Below are 27,092 nucleotides of genomic sequence, written 5' to 3'. Positions count from 1 at the left end.
GGTTTTTAATGAAATGTGTTTTGTACCAATATCTTTTCCAGGCTAAGAGGATTATGGATTTAAGAGCCACTTGTAGTAGAATGAATATGTTTCCATGTAAGGGTATTTTGGAAGTGCCTTTGACTAAGTTAATATCAGCTGATTAGTATGGAGTTTTATGTTTTAAATTCATAATATTGTAACTATTATTATGTTTCTATATTTTCTTGTATTTTAAATTCTGGAAAACCATTGTGTAAGAAATGTTAAGGGAAGGGTAATTTCATTTCATTAAGGATTTTAATTATTTTTTGATTTGAATACTGTAAAAATATTAAGTTATTAGGGGTTATTGTATGAGACTTATAAAGCACTTAATTGGGCATATTTTAAAAGGGAGAAATAGTAATTGCTTACTTTTTGGAAAATAAAAGGAGTAGGTAAAAAGACCTTGTAAAAAAACCTTTTTTTCATGTGTAAGCCTGCCAACTTCTGACTGAGTGAGGTCATGCAAAGCTTATCAGCCCTGTGAAAGAATTACTAAATTAGTTTATTTAGGGAACAGGATTGCCCTCCACATTACAAATACTCCTTGAGTAAGTAGGCATTTTTTCAAGTGTGTTTATGGTACAGAAGTTATTTGTGTGATGATTTGCAGTTATGAAAATTATTAATTTATATCTGGAATGATCTGTACTGGAAATACATCTTTAACTTACTTAGTCCTAACAGACCCATCTTAAAGATTTTGTTTTGTTCTAGGGGTTAATGTACAATACCTTAAGAGATGACTGTCTGTGAGTCTGCAAATTGATGTCAGCTTTTTCTGAAAGATTCTTTTTGAATAAACTGTCATATACTCACCATCTATGTGAATTTATGTAATATAATTGCTTTGTTAAATTCTACTAATGGCCTTTCCATTAGGACAAGTTTTAAACTATATTTGAGAATGGGAAATAACAAAAGAAATGAATGTTAAGTAATCTTTTGTGTGATTTTTTTAGAAAGCCTGGTAAATTTTTATTTGTTAGTTAATTTATTGCAACAACTTGAGAGTATTGATAACAATTGTGCCCAGCCCTACTGTGAGTAGTGAAATTTTGCTGTTTGAGGTGAAGTCCTTTGGGACCAGGGCTTTTCTTGTTAAACTTTGATTTTAGGTTTGCTGTGTCCTTTTGCAATTTCAAGAAAAATGCCAGGAGCTCAATGGGAGTGAGGTCTGTGATCTAAGGCCAAGGGGATATCTGTGCCTGGGGAAAATGTTGGGAGGGTAAGCGTGAGAAAACTAAGGTAAACCCCTCTTGACTCAGTTTCCCATCTAAGAATTCTCCCCACCTGGTTAATTCCAAGCCTGGCTATGGTATCCTGTCACACACTTGACTGCTTATACTGTTCTTGCCTGGAATTAAATGGAACTAAGTATGTTTTATCCCATTAACCATATATTGAGTCATTCTGTGTCCTTAGGCTCTGGCCTAAAAGACCAGTATTGATGCTGCTATAGTGATTCCAATCTGCTTCTTCCCCTCATAGCAATTCTCTATAACCGGGGCAAGATAATCTATATTTTCTTCCTTTTATCTAATAGATCTTGTTGTTGGCAATACCTTAGCATCTTCTACTGCTTTTAATCTGAGATTATAGTCATTTCCTTTACTCTAAACAACTACCTAGATGAGTATCTGGCCTTGTCATATGCCTGTTTGTACTTACATATGTATGCACAAGATATGATCCTTGCAATATCTCAAAATCATATGGCAGTAACTAAGCAATGATGCAAAGGTATATAGAACCAAAATATAGATCTATTAATCAGTTCAGGTTAAAATCAGAAGCATCCTGTGTGTAGAACATGTTCCAAGTGCAGACATGTTTTACTCTAAGACAACTCATTTGGTCTTTATATACAATTTTAAATTAATAACTTCTTATATTTATGTGTGTGTTTTGTTACCACTTGAGTAAAATTAGCCACTTTTGAGTAACTTAATTTGTGTAATAGAGGCCATCTGTTTATGTTTTTAGGTAAGAATTAGCCCTTTTCAGGCTCTACTCCTCCTAAGGGGGGGGGGGGGGAATTGAAATTAAATTGGAAATAATTGAATTGGAATTAATTGAATCTAAAAGGTAAAAATTTGGAGCTCTAAAAAAGTATAAAGTAAAAAATTGAGTAAAAATTTTGAGAAAGTAACAAGGGTAGATGATTATATAGGCAATTTTAAAGGTTTTAAGAGTCCTGCCTTCTATGGTATTTTAAAATATTTAGCTTTTGATTTCTTAGCTGGCATTTGAATTTCTTCAATGTATCAATGTAGCAAATTGCTAACTTCATCACAGGAAGTTAAATAATAATAGAATCAAGGTCAATTTAGACAAGCACTCTTAGCCCTACCTTATATGTCTGCTTCAGTAAATATTAAATCTGTAAGCAAAAGGAATCATTTTCAAGTCAGATCCTCACAGATTTTTTTAAAGATTCTTTCTTTAGCTGGTTATTGGCAGTGTTTGTTTCAGGCACAGGCTTTAGAAAAAGATAGAAATAGCAAGGGGTATTTAAAAATTGAAATTCTCTGAAGTTTTAAGTGAACTATAGGTTCCTAATTGAATATTCTTCTCGTAGCTATATTGTTTACAGATCAGAACTACAAGGTTTCAGCTTGTTCTCACCACATGAATAAATGATTGGAGAAAGTAGAATTTAAGAAGCTCTACTAAAGTGTATTGAGATGTTTTATAAAAGAGGGTAGCAAGAACTTCTAAAAATCTATAAGTGATGTGGAGTCAGATAAACAACCGGACTCTAGAGGAGCCCCTTCAGAGATGCTCTAAGAATGAGATTTATTCCAGAATGCTCAAGAAAAGGTGTTACCAGAGAACAGACAACTGTGTAAGATATCTGGAATCAAAGTTAAAATGTGCTGATAAAAATGGTCATTGGGAGTAGGTTACCAGGATACTGGGAGACTTGGTGTTAGTTCATTATTGTGTTACTTTGGCTTCTGCTTCACCGTACCTATGTTTGCTGAGTTTTTTACGTTGCCTTGAGACATGTTAATCTCCTCTCTGAATTCAGTCCATGGTTTTAGGTATTCTTACTATGGTTCGTGCGATGATTAATCAGCCTTGTCATTCTTTTTCAACTTTGCATTAGTCACTGTGTTAAAGTCTATGTTAACTTCCACTGGAGAAATTTGTGTTAGTGCACCCTATTGTTGATAATGATTATGTTAAAGATAAAGGATTAGCTATAGATGGGTGATCTACATATCTATGTCTATAGATAGATAGATAGATATAGATACAGATATATATATATATATATATATATAGATATAGTGTGTGTGTGTGTGTGTGTGTGTGTGAACAAAGCAGGGAACTAGAAGATTAAGGTCGATTCTGTATCATTTTCTCATTGATCCTACTTACAAGTAATCGATTTTGTCCTGTGACTGCTTTTGTCCTGTAATTACTTAAGTTATGGCTCTTTGTCTCTGAACCTAGTTCAGAGATTCGGCTGGCCTGTGATGGGTTACATTTAAAAATTCACATCTCCCTCTAATTACCAATCTAGTCTTGTCTCAAGAAGTTTAACGGACTTGGGAGGATGTGTGTAAACACAAGGGAGGGAGGACACCAAGCTATACTTCAAGGAAGTCTGCTTTGTTGTCTGGAAGGATCTGGTCCATTGTCTCTCAACCTTGCAGCTGAACTGAAATAATGAGCACTTCTTACTCTCATGAGAGAAGAATTGGGGGTAGGGGGCGTGCGAGCCCCATTTTTAAACTTCCAACTAATCACCTTGTTGCCTTTGCTTTATCTTTGTAACCAATCATGCTGTAACCCAATTTCATGATGTCGCCCCCCCTGCTCTGTTCTTTGTTCTATACCCCACCAAATCCATAAAAGAACTGTCCTTTGGCTCAGGGTCTTTGACATAAATGGAGGTAAGCCATTGATGTACCTTATCGACAGGCCGCATGCCCCTGTTAATAAATGTCTTTTTGCTTAAAGAATTGCCTCAGTTTACCCTTTTGTAAAATTTCCCTCATGACAGCACTGTATAAATGTTGCTTTTATTATGTTGTGATAATAGGGTGACAGAGGGGGGATGCTTTATTGGTTAAAAAAAAAAGGATGGGTTCAGGTACTTCATGTCTCTGCTCCAACAAGGGAGACTTGTCAAGCACATGCAGCTCCAGTCAGGCCGAGGGTTTCTCTTTCTTTCCAGGTACCAAGGCTTTCTCTTCTTCATTTATAGAGAAGTATTCTGGTTTGTAGCTCGGGGTGATGGTGTGAAGGTGGGGAAATTGTTAGAGGGGACAGTGGAGCCAGCAGGGGAGCTACTGTCATTGACAGGGAGAGTGGTGGGGTTGTCAGGAGCCTGGGTATTTGCTTCTAAGGTGGGGGTGGTCTGGGGAGGGCTGCTATCAACAGGTGGAATGGCAGTATTTGCAAGAGCTGAGGAAGTCTTCTCCAGCAACTGGGGAATAAAGAGGTTCTCCCTGTGACTGTTGGAACTATTGGAACCAAAGGTGGGATTTGGGTCCTTCTCCAAAGTGGAGGAGGTGATATTAACTGGTGCCTGAATTTTTTGCTGAAGAGAAGTCATCCCTCCAGGGGTCGAAGTGGAAGCATCAGGAGGAGTCTGGGAGTTCAGTGGAGTTGGAAGAGTTAAGGTGGACTCTAGAATAAGGGCATAAAGAATTGGTTGGAATCCCATTTCCGACTGTTCCCCTTCCCAAAGCTCTCACCAAGCCAACTTACGATTGTATTTCTTAGCCTTTAAGGACTCTGCCTTTTCATTCCCAGTCCTTATCTTCCCTCTGAGGGGCATTTAAAAACACCTCTAACTGAGCTCTGAATGACTCAGAAGGCATCATCCCACTTTTAAAAGCTCCCAACTGTCCAGCTGCACTTCCATCCTTTGTGCTTAACCCATAGCTAAGGTCATTCTGACCATGCCCTCAACAAGGTTCTTTTTTTCTTCATGAGTAAATTGGGCCCTTACTCAAAGCATTCCCAAAGGAGAAACCCCTGAGCCCAGAATAGATACCTCCTGAGTACTCATGCTGGGCAGAGCACTAGACAAATGAGGCCTCAGATCAGAGTGGAAAATGTTGTAGTCTGAGATCCAGAAGGCCTAGATTCTAGTCCTAGCCCTCCACTAACCCTATGAGATTAGGCAAGTGCTTCACCCCTCTGGGTCTCAGCCTCCTTATCTATAAAATGAGGTGATTGATCTCCAAGCTTTTGTCCACTTTGATCACCATCTCACACCTCCTAGTCCCCCCCCCAAACACCCCTCCTCCCCCCCAGCCCCAGCCAAACACATCAGAGCAAATGCAGGTCCCATAGCATGTCTGCTGCAAGATTCAGGTCAACAGGCCTGGGGTTCCTGAGCGTTAGAGCCTGAACAGGAATGGCCCACCCTGGCCCAGGTTCCCTTGCAGCTAGATGACATTTGACTTACTGCTGTCAAAGAGGGTATCCTTCAATGTGTTCACAAGGGGAAAGGGCCCCTGCCCACAAAATGAGCCAGTGAAATCATCCAAATCCAAGGACCACACCATGGCTCCCCCATAGTTTTCATCCTTTATGAACCACACCTGTGAAAGTAAGTGACCATTAGTCAGCTTAGTGTTCTGATTACCATCCAGTTTTGGTGCTGTGAGAGAGAAAAAGGAAGAAGGAGATACAGTTTCTGACCTTTTGGGGAGACAACCAGCCCCTGAGAAGAGTAAGAGAGCAGTCAGGGAGCCCACTTCTCCCCTTGAAGCATGATGAAAGAGTGACCATGACCTTGAAGGCAAGTGCGATACTTATGAAAATCAGTCCTCTCCCACTCCTACGGGGTAAGGATAAGTCAAAATATCCTTTCCCTGTCTCACTCTTCTGAGGATTACTTTATAAAATATTCTGCACTCACACACACACTCACACAGCCCTCTTTCCCATGTCCCTCACGGGCTCCATGTATTTTTCTTAAATACTCGAGTGAAAGCCAAGAGGGCATAACAGATAGAGAGCTAGACTCTAAGTCAAGAAGACTCAGGTTCAAGTCCCACATATTGGTTGCGTGACCCTGAATAAATCACATTACTCTCTAAGACACAAGGATACCTCTATGTTTTGGTAGAGGGCTTTCCTCACTGGGAACTTGTCATATCCATGAAATTACAGGTCCAGCACAGAATAAAATACCAGATTAGAGTCAGAAGAACTGCCCAAGTTCTATTCCTGATTCTAGAATTAATTAGTGGTGGGATTTGGACAAGTTAACCTCTCTGGGCTTCACTTCCCTGGTTGGCAAGTTATTTTGGCATAGGATGACATAATGGGGAAAAAAAATCCTCACTGGATTTGGAGTCAAACTAGGTTTGAATCCCAGTTCCACCAGTCACTATTTATATTATCTTGGATAAGTCATTTAACCTTTATAGGCATCCATTTCCTGCTCTATATAATGAGAGGGTTGAACTAGATGCCCTCTGAGGTCTGGTCCAGTTCTCCATCTATGATTCCGTGATTCTGGGATCACCAAGGTCCCTTCTAACACTAGGAAACTTTCGTCTCTGAAAAACTGTTTGCTCTTCTCACTCTATATTTTCTCCCTCTCTTCATAGCTTCAGCTATGACCTCCATGGAGATAATTCCCAAATTGTCCTCTGTCCTCAACTCTCTTCTGGATTGCAGTCCCCTACTTGCAGGTGCCTCCTTGATATTTCCACCCAAATGCCCCACCTAAAACTCAATGTATCTGAAACCAGCTTCAGATTTCCATCTCCCTTCTTTTAATAGTAACATCATTCTTCTTGTCAACCAGCTTGTGAATCCTCATCTCCTCCCTCAAAATAGATAGGCCTTTGCAACAGGGAGAAACTGGTTGTTACTAAATTGCACTGCGCCAATCTCCAAATTCATCCCAGCCTCTTCTTCCTAGTTCATTCCTGACCCAAGTCACTGTTCACATACACTGACACCAGCCCACCCCAGAGATAAGCACCAATGGATGAACCGATGGAAAGGCCAGCCAACTACATGTCACAGTCCAAAGGAGGGGCATTTTTCTCTAGTTTATCCTGAACAAATAACTAGGCTGATTTCATTGGAGCATTCTTGAATCTTGCAGAAGGCACCCTGTAATTTCCTGAGGCTTGATGCAATCAAAACAATCTTGTCCACAGATGGGAACATCTGGAGTACATCATCCATCACCCTCTAGAGAAAAATCCTCTTCCATTTGGACCTTGTGTAAAACCTCTTCAGTGGGGATTATTTCATTCTTTGTGTTTGTGTCCCTAGAACCTAGCACAGTGCTTGGCACATAGTAGGCACTTCGTAAATTATTGTTGATGGATCGGTTGGTGATAGCGGCAAACACTCTTGGCAGACTTGCATCACCTCAATTTCTGCTTCACTTAACTTTAATAATAAGAGGGCCACTGAATTGAATTCTAGCTCTATTGTTGCATTCATTAAGGATTCTTTTAATCTTGCCATAGGCATAAAGGATTTCTTGTTGAATGAAAGCCTCTACAGCTGTGCATTGCTGTACTAAATCAGCTTTTTTGGTAAAAAAAAAAAAAAAAAAGATCAATAAATAGTACAGGGTGGTGGGATCTTGTCATTAGTCAAAGGTCTCATATGTACAGTACCTAAAGAAAAATTTCTACATAATTCTTAGGAAGGAGGAGCAAGAGGAGGAGGAGCAGGAGCAGGAGGAGCAAGAGGAGGAGGAGCAGGAGCAGGAGGAGGAGGAGGAGAAAGAGGAGAAGGAGATTAAGAATTAGAAGAAGGAAGAGGAGGAGGAAAAGAAGGAGAAAATGAAGAATCAGAAGGAGAAGGAGGAGGAGAAAGAGAAGGAGAAAGAAAAGGAGAAGAGGAGGAGGAGATTCATAGGACTGAGGGCCAGCTTGTACCTTTCTTAGTTTCATGGATAACCATAAAACACATATAGTCTAGGGTCCAACCTGCCAGGGAAAAGCCTCTGGGTAATTATTTCGGTTGTAATTACAAGCAGACTCAACAACGGTCTGTTTCCAGGATTATATTTTAAGCCTTTTCAGCTTCGTAGAAACTACCAAAGTTTAAGACTTTAGACCTGATCCTAAAGACAGTCAGGAATAAGCTAGGTGGCAGAGGGGATAGAATGTTGGAGCTAGAGTAAGGAAGACCTGAGTTCAAATCTTGATTCAGATACATCCTTGCTGTGAGACCCTGAATCTTAACATCTCATCTGACACTTAACATCTCTCTGCCCTCAGTTTTCTCATCTGTCAAGTGGGAACAATAAACAGCACGTATCCCATGGGGTGGTTGTGAGGACTAAATGAGATAAGATGTGTAAAGTACTTTGCAAACCTTATAAGTTTTATCTAAATAGTAGCTATAATTATTGTTAGCAGCAAGGGGAAAAAGGTGTGCAAAAGATGTTTTAAGAAGGGGGAAGGGGGGGCAGCTAGGTGGCACAGTGAGTAGAGCACCGGCCCTGGAGTCAGGAGGACCTGAGTTCAAATCCAGCCTCAGACACTTGATACACTTACTAGCTGTGTGACCTTAGGCAAGTCACTTAACCCCAATTGCCCTTCCTCCCTCCAAAAAATATTTTTTAAAAAGAAGTTTAATCTGACAGTTCTTTACAAGATCCACTCCAGTGACTCACTGTGGCATGCAGCTGACCTGGGGTGTATGTGTCCTTGGGTCCTCGGCTTCAAACTCAGCTGGCATAGCTTTCTATAATACAGGATCCGTACAACACGATGAGGGAAAGGCATTTAAGGGGGACTGCCAGATTTGGGTTAAGTACATGTTTTAATCATCAGTATTTAGCTGCCTTAGCATGAATTAGCAGATCTGATCTTCTGCCAGGGTTAGGTAGGTGGGAGAGCCAGTGCTCAAAAACCTTTCATGACACCCCCACTGCCCAGAGGGTAAAGCTGGATTCCAGGCATTTAACCCTCCATAACAGCCCCAGCCTTCATTCAAATCTTACTTCCCTACACCAGCCCTCTGCTCCAGACATACGAGTGTGCTCATTATTTCTTGAACACGCGCCATTTGTGTGCCTCCCTCTTAGACTTTGATCCTGGCCCTCTGCCTGCTTAGCTACAAGCACACTATTCACTTCCCTTTGTTGCAGGGAAAGACATTGGTGTATCTGGGCTGAGATGGAAGACAGAAGAAGAGGCTAGAGACTGGAGGAAGATAAGTGGCAATCCATAAAGACCAAAGTCTGAATGACTGCGCAGGCCAGCTTACAGCATCCGTGCATCACTGAACAAAGACTCTTCCATTATTCTGAAGAGTGCTATGTTCATCATGACGCCAGCCCATCACTCATCCCAGTGTGCAAAGAGTGCTGGATGGATGGCCACAGTGAAAAAATGTTCATTGGAGCTAGAGGAAGGAGACAATCCTTTTTCTTAGAGCATTCTTAGCCTAAAGCCAGGCTTGTGTGAAAGCATGAAGTCTGAAAAGCTTATCTTTCATGCCTTCCCAGCTTCAAGTATTAGGTACTGTCTTCCTTCACTTCCCAGCAGGCGGCCTCCTAGCTGCCAGGGCTCCACAGTTGGTTAGTGCCCTGTGTTCTGACCTCTTTCTCTGTTTCCTCACGCTGTCAAACCTGCTCTCCCACCTATCTAACTTTGGGAAAGGATCAGATCCATCAATTCATGCTAAGGTGCACATGACTAATAATGGCTTTATGTACTATGCCACAGGTACTTACAATGCCTTTTGCCAATTACCTTAACCCAAAGGAATGAAACTTGAATTGAGGGGAGGGGAGAAGGTTAGACATCAGTATTATGTCAAAAAGTGAGAGTAGGGGCTTTCCTGGTACACCCACATCAAATCCCATGACAAAAACAGCTGCCTACTTCCCAAAAAACTGTAATACTCCAACTCATGCATGCATACATTATGCATGCATGAGTGCACACACATACACACACACACACACACACACACACACACACACACACATACCACTCCTGGAATCAATTTTAAGTGGAAGTGGAAATATGGAACACATTGGGCCCAGTTATGTGTCACCAAGAGTTGGAGCCCCATGGAAACTTGAGAAGAAAGAAGAGTCAGGTCCTTACTTTGTAAACAAAGCTGTAGATATCATCGTAGCCAACCCAATCATTCTTCTTGTAGGCATAGGAGACTTTTTGCTCCGTAATCCATTTTACTGTGGCTCCCTTGAGGAAGGTACAGATCTGTCAGCAGAGCACAGATAAAAGTAGGGTGTGTGAATGAAAGATATGGGCAGAGGTGATGGGTGCAGAGGAAGAGAAGGCCTATAGGGCCACCTACCCTCCCTGAGAGGTGACGACTAGCTGGTTATATGTGGCAGGAGTGTGGTGGAGGGAAGGACACTCACCAAGGGCATGTGTTTTGAGGTAGAGGGGAGGAAGAAGAGGGAAGGACTTTAGGACTACACATGCTCCCCAGAAGGCAGAGATTAACCAGGTAGTTAGCCAACAGTGATAACCATAGCTCCCACTTATATAGTATTTTAAGGTTTACAAAGTCTATCTTTTCTGATTATCTCTACACTCTGTGAGATAAGAAAGGATGGATTTAGAAGCACCTATTTCTATTTCCTCCCCTCGTCCCCCTGATCACAGGGCAGAATACATCATCCCTACTCCTACCCCCAACATATACACATTGGGATTATCCCCAGCATTCCCAAGGTCTCAGACCTCCATCACCTTAGCCTCCATCACCTTCCCTGGGCACACACACTCCAACTAAACAGAAATGCCCAGCATGTAGGACTCTCCCAAAGGTATCCCTTGCCCTCTATGGAAGGTTTACCCCAAATACCTCATAGTAAGCCAAAAACCCAGATTCCTGGGTGTAATTCCCAGGGGACGATGGCCCAAAAGCAGGAGCCCCTAGTCCGTGGTTGGAGCTCAGGATGTCAAAGGTACGTCCGTAGGCAGGAAACCCCATCATGAGTTTCTCTGGGGGAGTTCCCTTCTTCTTCCAAATCTTCATGGCAACTTCCTGCAGAGGTTAGAATAGATTCCCACCCACTCTTTGTTAGTGGAGGCGCCACCCATTCCCTTCATCATAGAAGTGGGAACCAGCCCACATCCACCTTCTTACACAATTTAAGTAGTCTACTTTATTCCTCTCATTCATTCCATACAGGGGGCTGTTGTGTCCAGTGACCACTTCCCAACTTCCATGGAAATCATAAGTCAAGACACTGATATAGTCCAGAAGCCTGGAAAGGAAAGTTATATAAGAATATGAAGGTCCCATTTAAAAGAAGGCAGAATTTCTTAGCCCAAAGTTGTTCCTTTGATTTCTGCCTTTGCTGCTTTCTCCTAATCCATGCTATAGCCCTGAGGTATCTGCCATATTTTCTCTCTCCATCATTCCAGCAGTCTAAAACTTCTCCTTCCTCCATGATGTCCTCCTGGACCAATGGCAGCCTGCCTATAGAGCTCCCATATCTCTCCCATTATTGTTGGGTAACCAGTATAAGCACCCAATTTTTTTTTAATTTTACATTTTTGGTCCATCATCCATTTGTGCCAGAGTATAAATCTTGGATTGTATGCTGCCAGAAGGCAGAAACCAAATCTATCTGATGCTTTTTGTGTAGGGTCCAGCCCAAGACTTGAATTACGGTGGTGATTATGGTGAATTTCAAGATGAACTCCATGTCTTCTCACTGGGAAAGCCTTGGTTATGTAGATGACAAATCTCCCTTCCTCCTCAACTCTACACACCCTCATGCTAAGACAAGCTGGAAGCTTCTCTGCCTGCCTGGGTTCAAGTGACAACCTTCCCCTGTCATTCCTAAACCCTGACTCCAGCTAGGGTCACTATTTCCTCACCTTGCAATGGTTGGCACATCATAGGCATCATTGATGATGTTGCAGTCACCAGACACAGCTGCAGTGACCAGCAGCCTGCTTTGTTCAGTGACCTGGGCCTCATTATGGAAGGCAAACAGAAGTTCCTAGAGAGAGAGGCAGGCAGAGGGAGGAAGGTAAAGAGACGTGGGGCAAGGGAGGCAGGTAGAGAGAAGGGGACACATGGAGAGAAGCAAGGCAGAAGAGACAGACAATGAAGAAGAAGCAAGACAGAAGAAAAGAGACAAGGAAAGGGTAGGAGGGGAGAGAGGTAGACGGGGAGGGGGGGGGGAGAGAGAGAGAGAGAGAGAGAGAGAGAGAGAGAGGAGATAGAGTGTGTGTGTGTGTGTGTGTGTGTGTGTGTGTGTGTGAAGGTGGGGGCAAATAGAGAAGTAGAAAAGCAGAGAGAGGCAATAGTTATGAAGACAGTATCAGAGAGAAAGGCAAATGGAGGAGGGTGGGGAGAAAGTAGCAGTGAAGGGGCCAGAGGGAAAGCCCAGCAGCAACCTCCTCCCCCAAGCATCTTAGGTGTTTGTAGTATTTTATCTGTGGCCAGAAATCCCACCATTCCCATCCCCCCTAGCATGGGAAAGATGTCCCTGGCTCAGGAGTCTCCCCTCAGGGCCCCGCCCCACCCCTCGTCCCAGAGTCTCCCTCTCCCTTCCAGTCTCCAAAGAGTGACTTTACTTGAATCAAGGAGGTGAATCGGCCACGATCCTCTTTGGGGCTGCCCCTAAATGTGGGGTACTGGAAGAAAAGGTCAAGGCCGTCAAAGCCGTGCTGCCTCAAGAAGACTATGACAGAGGAAATGAAGGTTTGTCGGTTCTCCAATGTGGATAGCATCACGGTGAATCTGTGGGGAAGACCCAGGAATCAGGAAGGTGTCGTCCCTACAGGATCCCTGGGTCCCACGGGGTCTCCCGGGGGGACCTCCAGAGAAGCACCGAGCTGTGGTGCCAGCTGAAATGGGCAAGGGCTCGAGGGAAAGGGCAGGCTAGAAACTTGGAAAACAAGCAGTGGTTTTGTCTTTGTTTTGTTTTCCTGAGTGTTCCGGGCCAGCCTGAGCCCCAGCCCCATTGTTTGGTGGGAAGATATTTTTAAAGTCCTGCGCTCCCACCCCATAAGTAAAAACACTCATAGATCTAGAGCAAGTCTCGGAGGTAATCGAGTCCAACCCTCCCTTTTTACAGATGAGGACTTAGACCCAAGAAAGTGAAATACCTTGTCCAAAGTCACACAGGTAGTAAGCATCAGGAGCAGCATTGGAACTCAGCCCTCTGGCTCCAGAACCAGGACTCTCCACTATGCTAGATTGCCTCCCAACCAGAAAACAATAATAATTTATATTCTCATGGCCCTCTGAGGTTTATAGAGCACTCTCCTTATGACAGTAAGTAGTGCTCATATTATGATCTACATTTTACAGATAGGGAAACTGAGGTTCAAAGATGGACCGCCTAAGGTTACACAGCCAGTAATAGCTCAGACTCAAAGCTAAGTCTCCTGATTCCAAACCCACTAGTCAAGTTAACAAGCATTTATTCAGCACCTACTACGTGCCAGGCACTGTACTGAGCATACAAAGACAGGCTAAAAACAGTTCCTGATCCCAAAAATCTCAGTCTAATGAGGGGAAAAAACACAAACAGCTGTACACAAGTGAGACATACAGAAACAGATTATATACACACACATCTACATAAATATGATGAATTGGAGATAACCAATAGCATTAAGGGGATTGGGTGCAGATAGTGAGGTTTTAACTGAGACTGGAAGAAAGCCAGAGAAGTCAGGTGGCAGAGATGAGGGAAAGAATCACAGGTATGGGGCACAGCCAGTGAAAATGCCCAGACTCTGGAAATGGAGAGTCTTGCGCAAGAATCAGCCAGGAGGCCGGTGTCACTGCATCAGATTACGTGGTGGGGGGAGACTTGAAAGGTATTAGGGAATCAGGTTACGAAGGGCTTTGAGAGACAAAAGACTTTATGTTGACCCTAGAGGTGACAGGGAGCCAGTGGGGTGTATCGAATAAGAGGGGTAACATAGTCAGATCTTCACTTTGAGAAGATCCGCCTTGAAAACTAAGTAAAGGATGGATTGGAGATATTTGAGGCAGGGAGACTGACCAGCAGGCTATTGCAAAAATCCAGGTGTGAAGTGATAAGAGCTTGTGCCAGGGTGGTGGCAGTATCTATTGCCTCTCTTAGGAGATATGGAATGGACTTGTGATTTCATAGAGAACTCCCAAATGAGGGAAATACAGGTCTACACAATTTCTGCAACTTAGAGTCTTAGAGAATTGCCTGGGGAACTAAGAGGTTAAGATAAATGTCTTGCTCAGGGTCACACAGCTCTTATGTGTGTGTCAGAGAAGAGATTTGGTACTGAGTCTTTTGGTTCCAAGAGTGGCTCTCCAACCACTAACTCCACTCTTTTATTACTAATAATAATAATAGGAATTTTTATCCATAAGGGGAATCACAGAAAGCCTATGGAGGGAGACTCCTTGGAATGAATACAGCCACAGAATGACTTAATATTCCTAGTCATAGAGTCAGCCTGAGCCCCAGCCCCAGCCTCAGTGGACCTAGATTATAGCCAAGTCCTCACTGGCCATACCTTCTACCCATCCATAGCACCTGCTCCACCAGCTCTCTGGCCTCATTCTAGCCACCCTGTTCACCAATCCCAATCCATCCTCAACCTAAAGAGATGATGACTTAACATTCCCACCTGTTTGTGCCGAAGTACCAGCCCCCAATGGACAGCAGAATACGTAGCTCCTTGTTTCTGTTATAGAGAAGAAGGAGATAGAGGGAATTACAGTTGGCTCTCAATTATCCACCCTCACGGGGTCTCAGAGAAATATAGCCAAAGAACAGCAAAACTAGAACTTGAACCCAGTTCTCCTGACTCCAAGTCATTTTTGTTTTACCTCTGGACAGACTTAGAAAACAAGCAAATTCCAAGACAGCTGCTTTCCTGAAATTAAATTGGCTTTTACCCTCTTTCCACCTGTACTGATAAATAGGAAATCTCCCTCTTCCATGGAAAGGGAAGAATATAGAGGCAATGGATGGGGACAGCCTCAAGGGAAGTACCAGGCAGAACAAGAAGTAAGGCAAGACGGGCACATCTAATCTTTAAACAGGCCTCTGTTCTGGTCTTTGCAATAGCCAGGTACCCAGCTTCCCCAGCATCTCCCAGGGCAGCTCTTGAAACACAGCAGGGTAGGATCATAGAATGCTAGACCCAAAGGGGGCTCAAGATGCTTGTTTTATTTCTTAAGTTCAGAATAAAATGTTAAAAATAAAAACAAATCAATAGATAAATAAATGAATGAATGAATGGGGAGCTTGAGAGATAATCAAGACCGATCCTCTCATTCTGTAGATGAGGAAACCAAAGTCTATAGAAAAGTGACTTGCCCCACAGTCACACTGTCAGTTGGTAACAGAGCCAGGATTAGAACCCCAACCTCCTTACTAACAGTCTGGTCCTTTCCCCACTACTCCACGGCTACCTCACGCAGAAGGATGTCTGACCTTTCTTTGAGACTCCTAAGTTGGGGGTACATTGTCTCTTCATCATTCTTCTCTCTGGAGATAATCCTGTTGTTCTTCATGGATGCAAAGGCATACACCACGTGGGTGCAGAGATAGGGGTCCAGGTCCTCAGGGAAGAAGAAGGCAGGGCTTGGGCGGTACTGGGCCCAGCTAGTGAGGTAACAGATCAGTTTGAAGGCTGTACCTGGCATGGAAAAGCAGACATTACCAGGGGAAGGGCTAAGGGATGACTTCCCCAGAGTGGGCCAGACACATCCTCAGGCTGACTCACACTCTCTTAGAAATGGAAGAGATTAGAGAGGCCAACTAGCCCGAAATCTCATTTTATAACTGAGGAAATGAAGAGAGGCGAAAGGACTTAGTCTATACAATTAGGACTTGGATGACAAAACCAGGATTTGAGTCTGGGTGCTCTGACTTCAAATCCTTTGTATTTCCCACTGTACCCTCTGCCTTCTGAGAGTGGCCCAGTTGCCATGGATTCTCCAGGATTCCTTGTGTATAGTCGGATGTGTCCAGAATGAGATGCTCTAGTGGGGTTGATGTTCTGTGCTTTCTCATCCCCCAAGGTCCTCCCAAGCTGGGATGCCTTCTCCATTAAAATGAGAGGAAATATGCCTCCCCTCCCCGAAAGACATTAGAAGTTTAGAGAGCTTGTCTGTATGTGGATCTCCTCAGCCCTAGGGGGAATTGGGAGGTGGGGAGATAGTGTGGGAAGGGGAGAGCTTGTGCCATATCCTTACCTAGCTGGAGCTGAAGCAGGAGAACCAAACCTGCAGGAGAAACAGGGAAATGTTACTTACACACACACACACACACACACACACACACACACACACACACACACACACACACACACACACACACACACACACACACACACACACACACACCATTGCTATCTAAGGAGGCAGATGATCTGGTTGTTACTTCCTACATGCATGACCCTCACCTCTCTGGCCTAGCCACTTCATTTGGACCAGATAGCCATCGTCATCATTATCATAATAGCTGATATATCCATTATTGTTGTTCAGTCATTTCTGTCATAGCCGACTCCTTGTAACCCTATCTGGGGTTTTCTTGGCGAAGATGCTGGGGCAGTTTGCCATTTCCTTCTTCACCCCATTTTACAGATGAGGAAACTGAGGCAAACAGGGTTGAGTGACTTGCCCAGGGTCACACAGCTAGTATCTGAGGCCAGATTTGAACTCAGGTCTTCCTAATGCCAAGCCCAGCACCCTATCCACTGTGCCACCTAGTTGCTCCCATAACATATCCGTAGCACTTTCAAAGATACACACACACACACACACACACACACACACACACACACACACACAAATCTCATTTAAGGTCCCTTAAAGCTCTAAAACTATGAACCTAAGGTATTGTATCCACACACGTAACTATATGCAAACAGAAATGCAGACAAAAGAACACATACATACATAAATACATGTGCCCACCTGGCATATAAACAGACCTGAATACGCCCACACTCCAAATACAAAGACATGTACATATAAGAGGAGTAATCAGAGTTGCCCCTGGATCTGCTGGGACTATTTGGACAAAATAACACCAATATCTGGCAGGTGTACAGCATTTTAAGGTTTGCAAAGAATGCCAATTAAACCCTGCACCTTATCCGGTTATGCCTCCAAATATAAACACCTAGGAGGTTAGGAGTGCTATGTTGCTATTCACTTTTTGTAGGTGAAGAAACCAAGTCCTGAGGAGATGAAGGGATTTGCCCAAAGTCTCATAAGCAGGAACCCTATAGGCGAAAACAAATACGACTCCCCCTCTCCCCCATACGCACACAGAGAGAAGCACACAGCCTTGCACAGATACAGGGCTGCTTTCCAGAATACCCGGTAGCAATTCCATTGTCTATGCCTCCTAAGGATCCCTCCTGAGGTGTAGATCATTTGGCAGGGCAGACCAAGGGGCAGGTGAGCCTGACAGCCTCTCTGTGGGAAAATGGGGCTGGAGGATGCCGAGCGGGACCTAGATGCACTCACCAGTCCAGAGCAGCAGTCTTGCCATTTTGGGAGCCCTCGAGCTGTGAGGCCAAAGTGTGGAGCTGATATTTATGAGCCACTGGGTGCATACCTTCAAAGGACAGGCCAGCCCCAAGTCCAGCAGAGTCTTGTTCCAGTCACTGATGATTCATGGGCCCCTGTCACCTGTTGCAGGAACACATTGCCCCAGAGTCACAGTGTCCCCAGAGCCTCCTGGCAACCCTGCATGGCCCACCTGCAGGTTCTAAAGCAAATGTCCCGTCAACACAGGACTGAGATTGCCAGCATTTTGAGCTTCTGCCAGGGTCTGTAAACTGCCCCCTCCTGGGTATTGAACCCTTCCCCCACTTCTACCACCAAGATCATGTCAAAAATTTTAGAATTAGGAGAGACCTTAGTGGGTTCTAGTCCAACCCCTCATTTTACAGATAAGGAAATCAAAGCCTAGGGAAGCTAAGAGATGAGCCCAAGGTCACAGCCACTATCTCGGGCACTCACCCTCCCTTTCCTATCACTCTTTTCATACTCAGACTTTCTCTCCCTGGTAGAATATGAACTCTTTGAGAAGAGAGACTATGTTTTTGTCTTTCTTTGTATTTTCATGGTAGCAGCTGAAGCAGAGAGGTAGGTGGTACAATGCATAGAGTAGCGGGCCTGGAGTCAGGAAGACCAGAGTTCAAATCCAGACACTTCTTAGCTGTGTGACCTAGGTAAATTACTTAACCTCTATTTCCCTATCTGTAAAATGTGGATGATAAGAGCACCTAATTTTCGCAGGATAATATTTGCAAAGTGCTTTGCAAAACTTACAATGCTAAATAAATGCTAACCACTGTTATTATCAGCATAGTGCCTGGTACATAGTAAACCTTTAATAAATTGCTTATTCATTGATTAACTGGGAGTCAGTTGCAGCATCTGGCACTTGGTCTCATCCCTACTCACTCTCCCCTCCCTGGCAAATATATATCTTAAAAGCAAGGTCCCGAGATGCCTAGAAAGACTTTCTCAGTTCTCTTCAGTTCTCCTCCTCGGTACTTAGGACCCTTTTTTGATACTCGACCACCCCTTCCTGGTTCTTAGCTTCCTCTTTCCCTCCTTCCTTCCCTGCTGCCCCCCAACTCCGACCATAGTCATTCCTCTTGCTTTGACTACACATAAAGACTGGGAAATTTGAAAACCTCTCTGCTGAGCAATGAAAAGCTCTGAAGAAATCCCTACATGTTTTAAAACATTTCCCACCTCTAACACTTTCTATTAAATACATTTTGATTTCCCTTACTCATGAAACACCTTTAAATTTTTTTTTCAATTAACAAGTATTTTTTTTCTCCCTCTAACTCCCTTACTCCCTTTTCCTCTGGAGGGGTTGTGGGGGGGGGAAAGGAGAACTTTATAACAAATAAATATAGTCAAGCAAAACAAATTCCCACATTGGCCACTTCCAAAAATATGTGTCTTTTTCTGCATCGTGAGCCTCTGTCTTAGGAGGTGGGTTGCATTCTTCATCATTGGTCTTCTGGAGTTGTGATTGATCAAGGCCTCAATGAGAGTTCCAAAGTCTTTCAAAATTGTTCATTTTTACCATACTGTTGCTCTCTTATAAATTGTTTTCCTAGGTATGCTCTCTTCACTCTGTATCAATTCATACAAGTCTTTCCAGGTTTTTCTGAAACTATCTTTCTCCATTTTTTTTACAATGTGACAGTCTCCCATTACATTCATATGCCATAATTTGTTCAGCCCATTCCCTAATTGATAGGTCCTTAGTTTCTAGGATTGTTTGCTTGTTTTTTTGTTTGTTTGTTTTGTTGAGGATGGTTTTGCCACTACAGAAAAAAGCCGTTACAAATTTTTTGTATGTATAAGACCTTTTCTTCTTTCTTTGATCTTTTTGGGTTATAGGTCTAATAGTATTAATGATGGTTAGATCAAGGAATATGCACAGTCTAGTTAGTTTGGGCATATTTCAAATTGCTTATTTCACATTTCCACCAACAGTGCCTCAGTTTACCTATTTTCCCAAAGGCTCCTCCGACATTTATCTTCTTTTGGGGGGAGGGTTAATTGGCAAATTAAATTTTGCCAATTTAATGGGCATAAGGTGGAACATTGCTTTAATCTTCATTTGTCTAATACTGATTTGGAGCATTTTTTCCATATAGCTATGAATAGGTTGAATTTCTTCCATTGAGAACCACCTTTGACAATCCTTTAGCCATTTATATCACTGTTTGCTTTGACTATTGCAATAACTTTTCTGGTCCCATCTCAGATTGGAGATATTTGCCATTTCCATCTTTCAGCAACTCCTCCATCATCCACAAGCCTTCAATGATCACCAACAACATTCTCAAATTCTCCCTCAGAATACTAGGATGTGCTTCTGGGCCTAACAATGAACTCATTGAGGACTCACTCAGCATATCTTTACTCGTGTACCCATTGTGGGTTCCCCTTTTTTGCTCTTCCTCACTCTGAACATCATTTTCCTTAACAGAGGAAAAAATGCCTTCTATCTATCCTATTGCCTTTCCATCCATGCCAAGCACTGGTCTTAATCCCTGTCTGGATTTATTGCCTCAGCATTTATCACAAATCTAAGCCCATGTCTCACTTTAGCCTTCCTGATGCTATTTTTATAAAAAATCTTTGCAACTCTTCTTTAAGCAACAGAACCCTCACTAGTCTGCCTACAAATGATTTTGCCAGGGTCTTTTTGCTGTTTTCACCAAATCAAGGGGGAAAGTCAGACAACCTAAGTTTTTCTCTCCTCTACCACAAGCTCATAGGGGAAGTGGTCATTGCTACATCACCCCTCATTCCATAGATTCCCATCATGTCCTCCCCATCCATCAGTTGGTGAGAATAAGGTCCAACACAGAATTTCTTCTTGTTACTTCTTTTATCTTTTGAAGGAGCTACTGTTTCTGGTAGAGAGCTCCAGTTATGCCTACAGAACTGAAGTCTCCATCACAATAGTCTGACGCCTTTGCGTCAGGTGTGTGATGTTTCCCAAATTCATCTAGTTCTTTCTGTCCAAAATCTCTTCTAACGATCTTCACCTAAATGAACCTCATGCTTTCCCGCTCTGGCTCCTGGATTTCCTTCACCAGTATACCTTCTTAATATACGATGTAATTTAACCCATCTTTTACCTATGTGATTTCTTTTGAATAACGTAATAGGAGCTAGATGGTGCAGTAGATAGAGCACCGGAACTAGGGTGAGGAAGTTAAATTTGGCCTCGGATACTTACAAGCTGTGTGACTCTGGGCAAGTCAACTAGTCTGCCTCAGTTTCCTCAACTGTAAAATGGAAATCATAGTAGCACCTACTTCCCAGGTTGTTGTAAGGACCAGATGAGATATTGTAAAGCACTTAGCGCAATGCCTGGCACTTAATAAATGCTGGTTTCTTCTCCTTCCTGCTCTTCAGAACCCCATTCCAATCACAGGTCTCACTCATCTCAATATCTGTGGGGTGAAACTTGCCACTTGGAGCTAGGTCTTCCAGTTTATCTTGCTTGTTTACACTGCACGTTTGCGTGTAGGTGCTTTGTTTTCCTGCTGGTTTATTCTTTGGGTTTTGTCTCCTGACACTCCTTCCTATACTGAAGCTACTTCCTGCCCCAAGCTTTTGTTTAATTTTTTTTAAATTAGATTTCCAAAACACAAGACAAAAACATTCTTACCAGCCTTTATGCTGAAAATCAAGGGCTTCCTTGAGACAAAAAAAAATTTCCTTAGCGGCAACAAAGATAGGGCTTTTGACAGTGCTGTAGTGGACAGACCCAAAGACTGATTTATGAGACTGGGGCTTTTTTTCTTTAAGTTCTGGCTGCTGGTGAAGGTACCTGACATGCAGGGTGCTAGGGCACCCGTTCGCTGGGAGAGGGAGTTGTTCTAGCTACAGCATCTGTGAGGAAGCTGCCATAGACTTAGGTTGCCCAGCGACTTCACAGGCATCCAAGAGAAATTATTTCAACTTGGTCTAGGGTCAGGATCAGGGTCAAGGCCAACTGAGATAAACAAGAAGTCCCAAACGTCACAAATATACAAGGAAGTTAAGGGCATGTCCTTCCTGTTCACATCCAAGAGCTCATGAAGACCTAGAACAAAAAGGATTAAACCTATTGTTTCCAAACAGCTGAATGAAGGGGAATATACATACATCTATGTAGTGCATTGTTTGGCTTTTCCGGTGTAACTGTGTGATGTGCAGGTGTGTTAGAGGTGTGGGGGAGACAAGTAAGAAGGGAGAACAGCCAGAAAGCACCTAATCCTGGCTTCCTGTGTCAAAATGAAGATAGTGCAAGGTCTAAGGCCTCCAACAGGGTTTCTAGTACCTTCCCTGCTATTTTCTGTTTAGCCTGTATGTAGCCTGTCTGTACATGTTTTAGACTACCTGCAAATTCCTTGAGGGCAGGACTGTCTTTTGCCTCCTCCTTGCATCCCCTTAGCACAGAATCTGTCACATAGTAAGTAGGCACTGAATGTTTATCAGTTGATTCAGTTAAATTCCATTCCTGACAAACCAGAGACATTGTCTCCTTAAGGATGTTGTTCCAACACTTCCTTAATTACCAAAGAGCAGTTGATGAACTCAATGGTTCAGTTTTCTCCTCTGTAAAATGAGAAGACAAGAACAGATTGTAGAGGCCTTTGAAAATGGTAAAGCACTAACAAAATGCAGACTCATCGAAGAGTATAACTGGGAAAGGTTTAGAGCATGAGTTGGAAAGGGAAGAACACCCATTGATCCGGTCCAAACTCATTTTACAGATGTGGAAACTGAGACTCAAAGAAACCTAAGTTAGGTAGTTAGGTAGTAGTGTCAGAAATCCTTCCAGGTACTTTGACTCTGCACTGTTAGGTAGTTAGGTAGTAGTGTCAGAAGTCCTTCCAGGTACTTTGACTCTGCACTGTATCATGTTCTCACTCAAATTACTTAATCCACCCCCTTCATGTTACAAGAGAAAACTGAGTCCTAAAAAGAAGTGACTTATCCACAGCCACACAACGAGCTGGTTAATGAGATAATTTAGTGGTCACTTTGTGTAGGATGAACAGCGATAAATCTGACCTTGAGAGGGAACCTTCACAGGCTTGCTGTGCTGAGCCTGAGGTTTCCATCATTTTTTTTTAGATGGCGAGATTAATTTATTTTAAATGTATGGAGAAATATTTTAACAGGTTTGTTTGGGGTTTTTAAACAAAGTCATACAAATTACTTAGAGGCCTGACTGCACACTAAAACCAGATCCTTTGGGTGGCTCAGTCAAAGATGTAAGACCGCCAGCTGGCTCACAAGAGAAACGTCCACTCCTTGGTCCAGGTTTTGGAACATTGCCAACTTTCAGCTCATCAATTATCTCTTCAACATCCTTGGGCGTCAAATCTTCATAGTAATTATCATTTATTTGAACCATTGGTGCATTTACACAAGCACCTAAGCATTCCACTTCTATTAGTGTGAAAAGCTTGTCAGGTGTAGTTTCTCCAACCTTAATACCAAGCTTTTTCTGAATGGCCTCCAGTATGCTGTCAGAATCTCGAAGCATACAAGGTGTAGTGGTGCAGACTTGAATATGATACTTTCCAACTGGCTTTCGATTATACATTGTATAAAAAGTTGCTACTTCATATACTCTCATTGGAGGTACTTGTAAAATTTCAGCAACCTTGTTCATAGCAGATATGGGCAACCATCCATTCTGCCTTTGGGCTAAGTCCAGTACTGGAAGCACAGCTGCTGCTTTATGTACCTCTGGGTAATTCTTTACAATTGCTTCTATCCTCTTGTAGTTTTCTGGTTGAAATCAAATGGAGTATCTGGGTTATTTTCAGGAGTATCTCTGTGCACAAATAAGGCTCCTCCAGCTCCACTTTGCACAGCTGTTTTGTGTAAGCATCTCATTTGTCTCCCCCAGTGGGAGATGAGACCGGCAGCCCCCGCCCAGAGTGACAAGGAGAGGAACATGGCGGCTCAGATTCTCCAGCTTCCCCCCTCCATCATTTTTTAAGGCAGGGGTTCTTTACCCGGGTCTGAGAACTTGGATGGAAAACCAAAAAAAAAAGCCACATCATTTAAATATAACTGGTTTTCTTTGTAATTCTATATATTTGACTTTATACATTTAAAAACACTATTTTAGGAGTTCCACAGACTTCACTGGACTGCCAAGGGAGGCATGAGACAAAGATGGTTAAGAAATCTCTGCCCTAAGATACCAGAGCATATGGACTGTGACCTACCTAATGCTGCATGTGAAAACAAAAGGATTAGATTCAAATCCCAGCTTGACCTTTTCCTAGGCAGCCTTGGGCAAGTCATTTAGCCTCACTGGGTCTTTTCTTCAGCTACATCCCTGTCAACTTTTACACCACACTTCATCCACTCTCCCCCACCTACCAATGGCCAGATTCAGACCCAGCCTTTTGGCCTTCAATTGAACTCAAGTCACGCCCTTTTACCAATTTTCCTACTTTACTTACTGGATGCTTCACTTTAACCACTACAAAACCTACCAGCTGTTTCATGCTTTAGTTGTGTATCACACCCTGCTTATATACAGTCTGATATCCATCAGGATACTGTTTTATATAAACTTGGTACATATCTCCCGGTGCCTCGTGGTAAGATTGGCAGTCAGATTTTTTTAACAGACCTTTCATTTTATTGGATTGGTGAGAAAACACCCTCTATCAGTGCCGACTGGCAACCATTTTTGGAATTTAGCGTAGTTTGTGTCTCAGGGACAGGACTTAAATTCAGGGCCATACTGCCTACAAACTTTTACTGTTCGCAAAATTATATATCTAAGTGGTGTTAAGATCTGCTTTCTGATTCTTTTATCTCCCTCTGCATTTATGGAACTTCTACTGATGAACAAAATTCCAGGAAAAAAAATACCTCACTCCCATGTTTTTTTCTTGATTAACCTTACCCGTGCAGAGTAGTTTAGTTTGCAAAACATCCTTAATATGCATTACTCATTGCAAATTTGCAAACCTATGTGTAGCTGATAGCTAACATTTACATAGCACCTACTATGTGCCAGGTATCAAGCTAAGTGCTTTACAAATATCTCATCTCATCCTCAGAATGACCCTTCGAGGTAGGTGCTATCATTATCCCCATTTTACAGTTGAGGAAACCAAGGCAATAGAAGTTAAGTGACTTGCCCAAAGTCACACAGTATCAAATCACACACAAAGTCACAGGTGTCTGAGACTGGATTTGAATTCAGGTCTGCTTGATTTGATCCAGATCTCTACCCTCTGTGCCAACTAGCTGCCTCTAGGGAGAGCATTTATCATCTTTATTCCAATACCAACAAACATTCAATGCCTACTATGTGCTAGGTATTAGGGATCCAAAGAAAATGAAAAGCAGACCCTGCCCTCAAAGGCTTTACTAATGTCAGATGGAGAAAGCATAAGGCCCCAACAAACACTAAATGATGTAACGAAAATGAAATTAGTTAAGATTTAAAGAAACAGGAAACAAACCATTACTAATGTGGGAGTCATTCCTGAATCAGCTGTCTGTGATGGTGGAAAAATCATGAACTCCTTGGGGTAAAGATAAAAATTAATACAAAACAAGACAAATATGTTTAAAATATGTTTAAAAATATGGTGTGCAAAACTGACTCCATCTTAACCTTTAAAAAAATTATTTTTAGTTCAGAACGTTCAGTTCCATTAGCTTTTCAGTTCCAAATTTTTGCCCCCTCCTTTTTCTTACCCCTCCCCCCTCCCCAAGACAGCATGCAATCCTACATAGCCTCTACATATACATTTACATTAAACATATTTTCACATTAGTCATGTTGCAAAGAATTACAACCAACAGAACGAACGAGAAAGAAGGAACAAGAGCAAATAGTTCCCTTCAATCTGCATTAAGACACCATAATTCTTTGGATGTGGAAAGTATTTTCCATCATGGGTCTTTTGGAGTTGTTCTAGAACCTTGCATTGCTGAGAACAGCCAAGTCTATCAAAGTTAGTCATCACACAGTGTGTCTGTAACTGTGTATAATGTTCTCCTGGTTCTGCTCATTTCACTCTGCATCAGTTCATATGTCTTTCCAGGTTTTCCTTAAGTCCATCTGCTCATCATTTCTTATAGCACAATAGTATTCCATTACATTCATATACCACAACTTGTTCAGCCATACCCCAGTTGATGGGCATCCCCTCAATTTCCAGTTCTTTGTCACCACAAAAAAAGGCTCTATTCTTGTACAAGTCCTTTTCCCATTTGTATCATCTGAGATGTAGCCCTAGAAGTGGTACTGCTGGGTCAAAGGGTACGCATAGTTCCAAATTGCTCTCCAGAGTGATTGGATCAGTTCACAACTCCACCAACAATGCATTGGCATTCCAATTTTCCCATCTTCTCCAGCATTTATAATTTTCCTGTTTTGTCACATTAGCCAATCTGACAGGTCTGATGTGGTACCTAATTGTTTTGATTTGCATTTCTCTAAACAATAGTGATTTAGAGCATTTTTCATGACTACAGCTTTCTTTCTCTGAAAACTGCCTTTTCATATCCTTTGACCATTTATCAATCGGGGAATCGCTTGTATTCTTATAAATGACTCAGTTCTCTATGTATTTTAGAAATGAGGCCTTTATCAGTGAGACTGGTTATAAAAATTCTTTCCCAGTTTTCTGCTTCCCTCCTAATCTTGGTTGCACTGCCTATGCAAAACCTTTTCAATGTTCTCTATCTCATTTGGTCCTAAATTCTTCCATTCACCATGTATCTGACAAGTAAACTATTCCTTGATCTCCCAGATTACTTAGCTATCAGCCTTTATATCTAAATAGTGAACCCATTTTTTATTTTGGTATATGGCATTAAGATATGGTCCACGTCGTTTCTATCATACTATTTTCTAGTACTCCCAATAGTTTTTGTCAAATATTGAGTTCTTATCCTAGAAGTTGGAATCTTTTATCAAATAGATTACTAGTCATCGACTACTGTGTCTTCTGTACTTAACCTATTCCACTGATTCACCAACTCTTATTTCTTTGCCAGTACCAAGTAGTTTTGATGACTGCTGCATTATAATACAGTTTAAGATCTGGTATGACTAGGCCACCTTCCCTAACATTTTTTTCATTAACTCCCTTTTATTCTTTCAGATGAATTTTATTATTTTTTCTAGCTCTATAAAATAATTTTTGGTAGTCTAATCGTATGGCACTAAGTAAATTAATTTAGGGAAAATTGTCGTTTTATTACATTAGCTCGGCCTACCCACGAGCAACTGCTGTTTTTCCAATTATTTAGATCTTGACCTTTTCAAACTACAGATACTGAAAGATGGACAGAGGAAGAGATTTTGACAATTTTCCAAAAAGTTTTAATCAATGCAAATTGATCACCAGTCAAGGTCAAATGGTCATCAGGCAAAGGCTGGAAGGCCTCATCAGCAGTTCTACCAAGAAGGCTCATGGTCGGCTATGGGTTGGCCTAGGTCATCACTAAGGTCCCTTTCCAACTCTTCAATGGGTGCATCTTATCACTGAAGAGATTTAACAAGATTAACTGATGCGCCCAAGGAGATGAAGCTTGTAGCTAAGGTGCAAAATGAGATATCAAACCCA

The 27,092-nt window shown here is 42.3% G+C and overlaps 2 protein-coding genes across 2 annotated transcripts; both read right to left on the bottom strand.

Annotated features, from left to right (window-relative positions):
- Nucleotides 1–4,194: 4,194 nt before the first annotated feature.
- Nucleotides 4,195–17,485, bottom strand: LOC118857197 (oviduct-specific glycoprotein-like). Its single transcript, XM_036767846.1, has 11 exons — nucleotides 17,461–17,485; nucleotides 16,177–16,206; nucleotides 15,413–15,617; nucleotides 14,601–14,657; nucleotides 12,552–12,717; nucleotides 11,847–11,971; nucleotides 11,107–11,227; nucleotides 10,822–11,004; nucleotides 10,092–10,208; nucleotides 5,456–5,591; nucleotides 4,195–4,668 (listed from the first exon to the last, which is right to left on the bottom strand). The coding sequence occupies exons 1-11, from the start codon at nucleotides 17,483–17,485 to the stop codon at nucleotides 4,238–4,240; spliced, it is 1,596 nt and encodes a 531-aa protein (XP_036623741.1). The 3' UTR covers nucleotides 4,195–4,237.
- Nucleotides 17,486–22,625: 5,140 nt separating this feature from the next.
- On the bottom strand, nucleotides 22,626–23,442 carry LOC118857234 (NADH dehydrogenase [ubiquinone] flavoprotein 2, mitochondrial-like). The gene is given in 2 exon segments (XM_036767902.1): nucleotides 22,626–23,277; nucleotides 23,280–23,442. Coding segments are annotated over 2 exon segments (747 nt in total). The 3' UTR covers nucleotides 22,626–22,693.
- Between the last annotated feature and the right edge of the window lie 3,650 nt (nucleotides 23,443–27,092).

Source organism: Trichosurus vulpecula, chromosome 7 (assembly GCF_011100635.1).
Source record: "Trichosurus vulpecula isolate mTriVul1 chromosome 7, mTriVul1.pri, whole genome shotgun sequence".
Classification (NCBI taxonomy): Eukaryota; Metazoa; Chordata; class Mammalia; order Diprotodontia; family Phalangeridae; genus Trichosurus; species Trichosurus vulpecula.
The sequence above is the reverse complement of the archived record's forward strand: the minus strand, read 5'-3'. Positions and strand labels throughout refer to the sequence as shown.